The 12085-nt window shown below is 36.0% G+C and overlaps 2 protein-coding genes and 1 long non-coding RNA gene across 7 annotated transcripts in view; 2 read left to right on the forward strand and 1 right to left on the reverse strand.

Annotated features, from left to right (window-relative positions):
* Positions 1-2816, forward strand: part of LOC104781178 — a 3938-nt gene extending 1122 nt beyond the window's left edge. The window contains exons 1-5 of one of the 5 annotated variants that reach the window (XR_766876.2): positions 14-214; positions 1156-1248; positions 1712-1876; positions 1952-2103; positions 2197-2816. This is a non-coding gene — a long non-coding RNA (uncharacterized LOC104781178). Of the gene's footprint in view, positions 1-13; positions 215-1155; positions 1877-1951; positions 2104-2185 lie in introns of those variants that run through there. The other 4 variants (XR_766875.2, XR_766872.2, XR_766873.2 and 1 more) reach the window with 4 other exon arrangements.
* Positions 5363-5945, forward strand: LOC104781180 (auxin-induced protein X15-like). The gene has a single exon (XM_010505780.1). It carries the CDS (start codon positions 5423-5425, stop codon positions 5795-5797), a length of 375 nt encoding a protein of 124 aa, XP_010504082.1. The 5' UTR covers positions 5363-5422; the 3' UTR covers positions 5798-5945.
* On the reverse strand, positions 6441-9265 carry LOC104781181 (phenylalanine ammonia-lyase 2-like). Its single transcript, XM_010505781.2, has 2 exons — positions 8653-9265; positions 6441-8369 (listed from the first exon to the last, which is right to left on the reverse strand). Exons 1-2 carry the CDS (start codon positions 9057-9059, stop codon positions 6620-6622), a joined length of 2157 nt encoding a protein of 718 aa, XP_010504083.1. The 5' UTR covers positions 9060-9265; the 3' UTR covers positions 6441-6619.

Raw genomic sequence — 12085 nt, forward strand, 5'->3', positions numbered from 1 at the left:
GGGGGGGGGGGGGGGGGTTTTGTGCTTCTGTACTTTGATTCTCCGTGGTGCCCAGCATGGTTTCGATGCTTTTATCAATTGGATCAGAAAGGCCTTGCTGTGTTGCTCATAAAACTTTTAAAACCTGAAGCACTTGAAGGAAGAAGCAGATGAAGCTTTACTGATATTCCAAAGCAGCTACTCCACCAGACTTTTGGCTAAACTAGCTATAAAGGTACTCATTTCAACTACTCCTAATCAATACTTTCTTTCTGTTTATAAAACTCACTTCTTATGAGTGTTATTGTCATTCGTTCATCACATGTTCATACCACAAGTTTTATGAAAAGCAAATATAGACATATACTTAGGATACATCAGAAAAAGCACAAAACATAGGCCATTAATCACTTCATCACATCACAGTATTTACATATATACACACACAAAAATACACGTCTTAGGAGCTCCTTTTTCTGATTCTAACCTGTTCCGTCGTCTCCACCACCGCTTCCCCCGTTGCCACCCCAATTGTCAAAGTTTTGTCTTGGAATGTTATGATGGTTGTCTACTCCTCTTGCTGATGGAATGACAGTTTTTTCCTTCTGAACATGGTGAAGCCTTGTGTCTATCCCTCTCCCTCCACCCTCCACAATGAAAGAGCTCATAACCACCATTATTACCATCACCACCACTACCAAGTCATGCCTTGTCTGAATTCGCATTTTTGTTTTGTTTTGCTTCTTCCAATGCCTTGTGCTTTTTATAGAAGTAAGGTTTAGGTATGGGAATTCTTACAACTGTTTTCAGTGTGTTCCACTAGCAAAAGACAAAACAAAAGATTGATTGATTAGCCTTAATAGATGATGTGTTTGTTTTTTATTGTTTTGTGACGATTGATACAAACAAAAGATTAAAAGAATAATAATCACTCGTCCAAATAGGAAAGTTCCACCGTTAAAGTGGTGAAGAAGACATAAGAATCAATGAGAAGAATTGGTTAGTTGCCCGAATAGGAAACTTCCACCATTTTTATAGTGGGATCACCTTTTTTTCATAAATTTATATTTGTTTGTGTAATTAAAAGTCAATGAGATGGTAACAACTTACAAAAAGTAAAATTTTCAAAGGAATTTACATAATGTTTATTCAGTGATTCATTGTTCTTTCTAATAGCATGCGACGATGGCCGAACAAGTTAATGACAAGTGTCTCTCTCCACAGACTTATCTACACCACAAAGCAACCATGTGAATCATAGTCTTACAGGTAGGTCCAGGATTTGCTATGGCTTAATGATGAGTTACAAATAAATCACTCTGCTAATAACATCAAAAGATTTGGCAGAGGCAAATAATTCAGAGAAACCAACCATCATGGTCATGCATTGGGTTTTTGTTGGGCTGCTAATTGCTCATGGGGGTTACTTTTATTTTGGAAACGGCTTAATTAATCTCCATGAGGATATTTTAAAGAATGAACTGTATCTTTCAACTCCTGTATTTTATGCATAGTTTGCAGAGCTTCTTATGGTTATGTTTATACTTAAATTGATAACAATTGATTAATTCTACTCCTGTGACACTCTTTTGACTTCAGCTTCTTCGTAGCACATTGCATCATATGCCTTGAGCTCAAGTTTCACAATGTCTTAACTATTAATGACTTTGAATTATCTTTACATTCTCTGTGTTTCCTCATGTGATCTTTGCATTCAATGTCTTCCTCAAAGTCAGAGATAGTTAAGACATGGATGATAACGATGACGATGAAGTGAAAGACGGGGTTTGTTAGAGCTCAAGGCCTATATGACCTAGGTCGTTGCTGATCCTCATTTAAACATTCGTAAAGGATGGATAGTAGTGAATCGTCTAAGGCTGGTTCGACAAAAGACAAGGTCTGTCTATTCGTTTTCATTTTTTGCTCGTGTTTCCAAGTCTTCGTACAATGTAAAATACTTTACTGCTTCTAGGTAGTAAGGGCCTGGGAAGTTTCAGAAATCTTGAGAATCAATGTCTTCGTACAAAAGCAGTGTCTTGCCCTACTTGAATGAGGCTGTGTTGCTCTCCCTCAAGACATTGATTCTCCGTGACAACTTATTTGATGGTGGTTTTCCTGTTCAAGGTAAGGTACTTCAGAACAAATCAATACTATATATGTCATTGACATTGATAGTCTTTTTCACTTTGTTTCTGATAATTCTTAGTTTCGGCACAGAACTAATCAATCTGACAAGTTTGGAAGTACTGGTTCTAAAATTCGAGTTCAGTAGCGAGTTACCAGGACAAGGATTTGTAACCCTGATCCTCCGTTAACACTTTGTGATAAAAACCAATTCGATTTTGTAACATAATCTATAATTTTTCTGATGCAATTTGTTTATTTATAATCCATATTGCATCTCTTTCTTTTTGGCAGAGCTCACCAATATGCGAAACCTAAGAGCTTTGGATCTTACGCAATAATCAATTCTGTGGTTCATTGCAAAAAACCAGGCAAGTTATGACAAATACTGCTTTTGTAGTAGTGGACCTCGTCTCAGTTTCGTTTGTATATTTCTTGATGTTTCCCTGTGCATCGATATTGAGGTTTGATGGTGGAGCCTCGGAGCGACGTATGTAACCGTTTTGATGGATTTCTCCGTTATCTAGAGAGGTTTTCGAGGAAGGATGAAATCAGAAGTAGTTGTCAACATTTCTTCAAAGATGATCTTTGATCTTTACAAGTTATATAGCCTTATAGGATTGTTGTATGCATATTTTATGAGCGATGACGTACGATTAAATTTAAAGCCACCAATAATCTTTCCATTTTTCTATTCAAACGCCATACCAGAAGCCGTAGTGAAACAATTTTATGTGTTGTTTGTTACTACTCTCTCTACGAAAGTTTAGATATAACTACTTAGCTTGTAGAAACCTATAATAGGAAAAAATATCACATGAATCGATAGTAGTAATTCAGAATCGATTACAAGACTAAATTGGAGAATGGATTGTTGTATGAATTTAAACTAAACTATCATGAGAAGAATAAAGCTCTACTGCCTCCCAAAACGAAGCATGGGGGAGAATTAAATAGTTTGGTTGGAAAATGGAATGTTGTATTGTATGATTTAATTTAAATTTAAATACTATCATCTTATTGACCCTTTACATTTTATAATCACCGAACCTTTGTAGTCCAGTCTCCAGTGATTATCATCTATTTACAAATTGTCCTGTTATGCGCTTATCAAATTCAAACCCAAATGTTTCACTATTTCTTATAGTTCAATCTTTGACAAGAGAATACTTATTATTAATCATGGTTTTTATTTTTTGGGTACCAAAAAGTGATATAATAATGGAAAAAGAATGACAGCTGGTAACTGTGGAAAGACACATGTGAAAGTCAAATCAAATAATAGTGTGGGTGTGTAAGAAGGAAGGTATGGCTTCCTCATCTATGCCTCTTTTGTTTTGCTTTTCTTCCAAAATTAAGAACAAAAGTCAAAATAGGTTTTATTTATTTATCAAATACTATAGAGTTTACGAATTCTTTTACTAGCTCTAAACAGTTGAGTCGGTAATCGAGTGATAGGAATGGGATGATCCGAGTATGATACAAGAACATTACATATATACTCCAACTTGACGAGATCCAAATCCAATGATGATGTAAGTAAGATATACATCACTACAACATCAATGTTATGATTTCTATCAAATTACAATATATATATATATATATATATATATATATTAAAATTTCCAATTTCATCTACCTATGTATGTAACTTCATTAAGTGAATTAATTTAGTGTTCTTGAACCCAAAATCAAAGGTTCGTAATTTCGACAAGGTTTAAAAATTTAAATCACTCCTAAGCTCATCGAATGAGTTTATTCGTAAGAATGATGAGACTCTCAGAAGACAAACATCATAAAAGCCGTCACGTTCCCACAATAAATTTCATGCAGACGAAGCCAGCCTAGTTTTAGAATGGCCCTCATTCTTATCGATAACCAGCTCTTGAACCGTCCCGGGTCTGATGATACATCAGTTCTGTCTGGTCCAAAGACTCAAAATGATGTTTAGTTATAAAGTTCTTGATGATGAGATGTTTACTTTGTCTGGCTCAAAGATTCACCGAGTTTGTTTCAAATTAGAATCATTATAAAACACTAGAAAATTATTTATAAAGTAAGAAAACTTAAAGAGGATTAATTTAAACAAAAAATGACCACACAATGTGAATCATAGTTGTTTGTACACTAGTGTTACATTGTTGATGTGTCACCACCCCAACTTAATTACGTACACTGCATATTGTTAACAAAATGAAATCTGAATTGATCATTTCAAAAGAAAAATGAAAAAAAAAACTGATATCCAAGCCGACACAACCCAAAAAGTCTTATTATATTTAAGCTAAAACCAGCTCATACATTCTTTTGTTCTTCATTAAACAAGTTTAATTAATTTTTAGATTCGGTCCTAGTTGACACATTGAGATAAAGAAAGAAAAAAGAACATACCATAGGCTCATCTGCATAAGTGATGTGTAAGAAAGAATGATTGCTCTTCTCATACTAAGCTATTTTTGGGGGGATGAATCTGAATCCTAATGAATAGTTGCTCTGCTCTGTTCTGCTCCCCAATCATATTGGACCCTGCAAAAACTGACAGTTCTTTATCAGAGTCTACACTTGCAATCCATGCACTATAACCTTTTAACTAATCCCTAGTTAGAGCAACAAAATAATAAAAAACAGACCTATGTGGATAGATTATTATGACATATCCATTCATAGAACCATTAAATAAGATTAATAAGATTATATCTTATCACATGAATTTTGGATTTGTATTGATAATTTAGGCTAATTCAAGAAGTCACTGCAACTAGAGTCTTGTATCTTCAAGAAATCACAGTAAATTTTAGAATCATTCAAGCCATGAATCATAACTCGAGATCACACTTTATCCAAGAAGATTCAAAACCCATCACTCTTTATCTTTCCTTATGTGGGGTCTCACAAGCCTTAACCCCATGAAAATCAGTTACAAGTGAGAAGAAAAAAAAAACATTTCTTAATATATATAGCAAATGTAATAATGCAATGCATGTTCGTACAATTTCAGTTTTACGAAGGAAAATAACGGAACCGCACGAGTGAAACAAAATGGCAAACAATTATCATGCATGATTTGAAAGCCCTCGTGATGTATCTTATCATTATTTGAAAAGAAAAAAAATCTTGCCCATAACATAATCAGAAACACTACATTTAATACCACCATGGACCTACGATTTATTTTCTATCTAAGCTATGTGAATCAATCATCTATATATACACATGTCCTTCACCATTGTACTTTTCATCACAAAACCATCTCTATCCATATTAATCATCCTTTTCTTTTTTTTGGTAATTCGAAACCTCTCCTTCTATACTCAAAATGAAGAACAAGTTCATAAGATCCTGCGAAAACAAACTCAAAACCATGAAGAGTAAATCCATAGTCATACCTTGTTGTACATCTTCATGTGCAAGTTGCTGCGAGAAGGTTTGTTGGGGATTCAAGAAGGAAAACGAAGTCATACCTAAAGATGTTCCGAGAGGACATTTGGTAGTGTATGTTGGTGATGATTACAAGAGGTTTGTTATAAAGATGAGTTTGCTTACACATCCAATCTTTAAAGCATTGCTTGATCAAGCTCAAGATGCTTATAACTCATCAAGACTATGGATTCCATGTGATGAGAACACTTTCCTCGACGTTGTTCGTTGCAGTGGCACTCCGCAGCATCAGAGAAACTGCATTGGCATGTAATGCAAGAAGGAGGGAGGATTCAAAAGACATATTCATTTGATTTTGATTCATCATCTCCAGAAAGAATTAATGTTAGATAATGTTGTACACTAATTAAGTAAGAGTTTTCGTAATATAAGTATCACCATCGATCGTATTATAAGCAAGTGTGTTCACTAAACATGTAGCATTTTCAAATGTTTCCAATAAACTGAAACATTAAGACTCTGACAAAGATCCGAAGATAAATTGCAAAACTTATAACATAACTTGATCATGCCTCTGTTCTGTGTCATAGAAAAAGATTTGAACTCTTGTCAGACTTGTCTGATGCAGATATTGTCAGAGAATAGAAACAATTTTCAGTTTCTATCAATTGCCTTTTACATTATTCTACTATCATTCAAATGAAAAAATCTCAATATGTTATGATGTTATTGTATGCACGAGAGGCTCCAAGAAATGGCCATGAGATGCATAGCATAGACATTATTTTAGTATCTAAAAAGGAGAAACTCACATGAAAGGATTCATAATGCTTAGACAAAAACAGCAAGAAACAAGTACATTTGAAGCCAGACACCAATAATAAATCACAAGTCTTCTTTTCTTGATCACTCTCTTTTATCAACTGTGTCCGAATCCTCAAATGGCAACATGAAAGTAACAAGTTAACAACTAGTTTTACACGTAAGTTTTATATCATATATATATCATACAGAGTGACACCATTCATTCACATTACAATCAAAAACTCAATTCAAACATAAAACAGTAAAAGAACAACAAAATTTAAATCGAAACAGAAGAATCGAAAACAGAACAGAACAGAGGAATGCTCTCTTAGCAAATTGGAATCGGAGCTCCGTTCCATTCCTTGAGACAATCCATCAACGGATCAATCAGTTTACCTTCACACATTGCAGTGAAAACCTTATCAAACTCCTCTCCTGGAGACACAACCTTTTCTCCGGTCAACAACTTCGTACCGAGCTCTTCCCTCACAAACCTATACAACGGATACGACCTACACTCCGCAATCCGGTTCGGAATCGCTGCAGTCCCATTACCGTAAGCCGCTCTAGTCGCTTCCACTTCCTTAGGAAGCACAGCCTTGAGCTCCTCTTCAAAAGCTCCAATCTTTTGAAAGATTGAAGTCCCTGCATTCTTCTCTGTCTCACCGTTAGATAAAGCGTGATCAACAATGACTTGTCTTAGCTTCTGCATCAACGGGTACGTTGCGCTACATGGATCATCGACGTATGTGAACACTTGTTCACGATCAACGACCTTAAGCAAGTCTTTCTCGCAGAACCGCGATGGATGAAGCTCACCGTTAACTCCAGTGGTTAACACTTTCTTAGCCACTTGAGAAACCGTGTTCTTCACAGTTTGTCTCAAGTTCTCTTCCAAATGTCTCAAATCCACAGCTTGACATATCCCAACAAGGAACGTTGTTGACATAAGCTTGAGAATGTCAACAGCTTCAGATGTTTTACGTGAAGAGATCAATCCAAGAGAGTTGACATCTTGGTTATGTTGTTCAGCTGATTGAACATGGCTTGTGACTGGATTAGCCAAGTACTGAAGCTCAGAACAGTAAGAAGCCATAGCAATCTCAGCTCCTTTGAAACCATAATCCAAACTTGGATTACTCGAAGCTGTTAGATTCGAAGGAAGTCCATTGTTGTAGAAATCGTTAACAAGCTCAGAGAACTGAGCAAACATAAGCTTCCCAATCGCAGCAATGGCCAATCTCGTGTTATCCATAGATACTCCGATCGGTGTTCCTTGGAAGTTACCACCGTGAATCGCCTTGTTCCTCGAAACATCGATCAACGGGTTATCGTTGACTGAGTTGATCTCACGCTCGATTGACTTTGTCGCGTAACGGATCACTTCGATTTGAGGACCTAACCATTGAGGAGATGTGCGAAGAGCGTAACGATCCTGTTTAGGTTTTTGTAACGGATCCATCTCGTGAAGCTTCTGAGCTAATTTCATGTACGAGCTTCCGTCGAGGATGTGTTCCATTATCGCCGCCGCTTCGATTTGTCCAGGGTGATGCTTCAAACGGTGAGTCAGATGATCGGTGAACTCAGGCTTCCCACTCATCACCTCCGCGAAGATCGCCGATAAAACCTCATCTAACACCGCTTGAACATTCGCTTCGAATAGAACCATCGACGCCATGCCAGATCCAACCGCCGTGCCGTTAACGAGAGCTAACCCTTCCTTAGGCTGCAGATCGAAGAATCCGGTACTGATCCCGGCTTTCTCGAAAGCTTCTTTCGCGGTTAAGGACTCTCCGTTAGGACCGGTGGCTTTGGAGTTAGGACGACCGGTGAGGAGTCCGGCGATGTAGGAGAGAGGAACGAGATCGCCGGAAGCGGTTATGGTTCCACGGAGAGGAAGCGAAGGAGAGATGTTGTGATTGAGGAGACTCGTGATCGCTTCGAGGATCTCGAATCTGATCCCTGAGTATCCTTGGAGTAGAGTGTTTACTCTTACGAGCATGGCGGCTCTTGTGGCGGATTCCGGCAGCGTGTGACTTGTCTCCTTCGTGTTCCCGAATATTCCGGCGTTCAAAAATCTGAAAAAAAAAAAAAAAAATTAATTAGTTAAAACCGACCCGACCTGAATCAACCCGACCCGAGTAACCGACCCAGCGTGTTTCCCATGCACTCGTGAGTTTATTCAGTGACAAATTATACAAGAACAAAATCAATCTCTGCCAATTATCCACTTAAGCTACTAATTTAATATTTTCTCTAATCACAAATCCCAAAAAGAATTTGAAAAATAAAATAGGATTAAAAATCTCAAAATTAATTAGTTACTCATAATGTTACGATTATGAATTTAATTAAAATTACCTAATGAGTTCAGTTTGTAGGGCGGTGCCGTTTTTGGTTCTGCGGTGAGAAGTAGCACCAAAGCCAGTGGTGACACCGTAACTGTCAGTGCCTTTGTTCATACTCTCCATAACCCAATCGCTGCTAGATTTCACACCGGCTCTTGAAGACTCAGCTAACTCAACCTTAACATCGCCGCCTACGGTGGAGATGGCAGCAACTTGTCCGATCGTTAGTGTTTCTCCTCCAAGATTCACAACTGGTCTACGGTACTCTTCAACCATCTTCTTGACTTCGTCAAGATGGCTTCCTTTCATTTGCTCAGCGGCTAAACCCCAATTCAACGGATCCGACACCGTCTTTGTCATCACGGCTGGTTTGGTTGTCTTCTCTCCTCCGTTGCACAACATTGCTTCGATCTGATCCATTTGGTTTTGAAAAAGTTGTGTGTTTAGTGAATATGGGATGATCAAGATTATTCAGATCTCTTGAGTTTGTTTGTTTGGAAGATAGAGAGAGAGGTTTTCAATTGTTGTTGTTGGTGGGGGTTTTGGTTATTCTGAGGAAGAAGAGAAGAGAGAAGAGTGGTTTAAATAACAAGGACAATGTTAGTGTTGTTGTTAGGTAAGCACAAGAGAGGCGAACACAAGAGTTGATTTTCGTATTAAAAAGAAATTGAAATGAAAGAATGAGAGGGGTGGGTGAGAGATTAATGATGACCGTTGGATGAAGATCATAGATCTAATGGTGGAGAATGGAGAACGTGAATTTGGTTTGAGTCGCAAAAAGTGTTTTTTTTTTTTTAATTAGCGCAGTTTTTTACGTTGTTGTGTTCGATCGATCGATCAATAACAACCTCAATCCCCAAGGGTCGAAAAAGGTGGTCGTGGCTGGTGGCTGAGGAAAATAGCGTTTTGCGGTTGGTGAGACTTTTTGTGAGACAAAAAAAAAATGAATTTACGAGTGGGGGATTATGGTTTTGGTTGGAGATGAAATGGGAGTAGTTGTGGAATGTAAGAACACGTACTTAGGTCAACTTCAAAGTCGTCCCTTATATAAAAAACTGTACTGGATACCATTGCAATTTGTGGTCAATGTGGACACTATTGCAATTTGTGGATACAATTTACACATATGAATAGCTATTTAGTATATGTTTAGTTTGGTCTCATTATAAATATAAACAAATAAACCACTTGAAGTCGAACCAAACCAGCATGAATTGTTTGGGTAAAAACGGGCCAAGGGGTACCCTTTCTATTTTTTCAGTATCAACACTAAACCAAACATTTGACTTCAAAAAAAATATTTTAAGTCGTTTGTTAATGATATTACTAGCTAGATCTGCACAAGGTGGAACATTTGACTCCGGTTGAGTTAATAATGACTGTATATACGTTTCCAAGTACGATAAGTGCTGTGAGTTATGCAAGTGTAGTTATTACATAAAATATTTCTAGAGGAAGGATATCGAAAAAAAAAGTATTATGGATGAAAATATATATATATACCGTTTCTCTGTAAACATGGCATTTACACGAAGATTTGATGAATTTTGCCATTACTCACTCTTTTGTTCGATCAGGTAATATAAACAGTCAGGTTGTGTCAGAGAGCTAGTACAATACATTCTCATAAAATCAAGAGCGCAACATGCTGATTAGAAAAACAAGGTGATTAAGAATATTAATCCCGGTTTGCGGTTTTATGATAATTAATTAACGTGTTGATTAGGAGAAAATATCTAACAAAGTGATTAAGAATGTTAATCCCGGTTTGTAATTTTTAGTTACTTGAAATGAGGCAGTACTCTGTTTCTTTTCTCGAGTATACGGAAAATATTATCCAATTTAGTGAGTTTTTGTTTTTTGTTTTTTGTTTTTTTTTTGACATGAGCTTATATTGTATTTTATTTGGCCAAAGTTGCTAACATTTTTTCGGGTTGAGTAAAACAAAAAATACTCTTTGTTTGGTTAGAAGCTTAACTCAAAGGATATATCTTTTTTTGGATTATGACTTATATAAGTTACACCAAGAAGGAAAGAATCCAATTTCTGTTTTTTTTTTTCCAATGAGTTAACGTCGTAAGGCGGTATGATGTGTGCATTTATCTATTTATCTATATACTAGAAAAGAAAACATAAATGAAAGTTTATGTGGCTGATTTGGACAAATGACTTTGGTGATTGTATATTTTGAGATAATATGTGACCTTTGAAATGGGGGAAGCTGAAGGGGGTTGGTGAGACGAGTGGTGTCTGATGGATCTTTGCCACTGTGGTTGTTGCATTGATGACCCACAACAAGGGCTCCCTCACGTAATTTTTCATTTGATAATCATTTATATTTTGAGTGTTTTCTTCTTTTTTATTTTTATTTTTATTTTAGCTTAGTCAGCATTTTAATTTTTAGGTCGTTCGACGACGCTTATGAAGAAGTTAGAGGGATGGATAGCTGCCTGAAACAATATCTTCTAAGATAATTTTATAATCAAATTTAAGAAACCCAACTAATCTCGACTTCAACGTTTGTCCAAAAATAAAAATAAAAAATCACTAATATTGAGGTTGATGATATGTGACGTTTTGATTCTTCATATTTTGCAATACAAAATGTCTATACTCGCATTTTCATTAAATAATATATTATCAAAGTCTAGACTATGTTATTCTTTCTATAAAATACTTTTAATCGTAGATTTGCAGTTATTATATATTCAGAACAAATAGTTGGTAGTACTAGTATCTAATTACGTAAGTAAAGATGTTAAGAAGACAAGATGTGGTGAAGAGCATGCACACATGAAAGTGTTTAAATCAATCCATCCTACCAACCCACTACTTCTTTGCAGCCATAATTTTGTAGACCCTTTTATAATTTCGTGTCCAATTGATTTACATTAGCTTTATTTATTTTTGTATTAATTTTTGTAGCGATGATTCAAGCAACAGAGTAAGGAGTAGTTCGATATCACCATCGAACCCTCAATTAGATATTACTTTTTCTGATAAAATAAATGTGTTTTTTTTTTTTTGCATAATGATTAGGGAATTTGTTTTACATTTAGGAAGAGGACGAGTTAAGTTCTATGACGATTTCACGTTATTGTCGAATCTTTCAACCTAATTAATATACGAAACTAGCTTATAAATAATTCAGTTATTTGCTCGTACACTATTTTCATGTTAGCTATTTTTTTTTGATATTTTTATTTGGAAGTTAAAAAGTAATTACAACTGATCTTGTTCCTTGCGATTAGTTTGATCTCTTTTCTTACGTAGTCGTCTAGGTGTTTCGATTTAGACCGTATATTCTCAAGTCTCAATTATTTCACTCTTTAATTATAAAGTTTGTAACATTGGTCTGACTTTTAATAAATACAACACTTAATAGCAAAAAGAATGTACAGTAATTGCGTACATGTCATGTATTCATTTTACAACCATGCAATGCA

This window comes from Camelina sativa, chromosome 4, assembly GCF_000633955.1.
Source record: "Camelina sativa cultivar DH55 chromosome 4, Cs, whole genome shotgun sequence".
Classification (NCBI taxonomy): domain Eukaryota; kingdom Viridiplantae; phylum Streptophyta; class Magnoliopsida; order Brassicales; family Brassicaceae; genus Camelina; species Camelina sativa.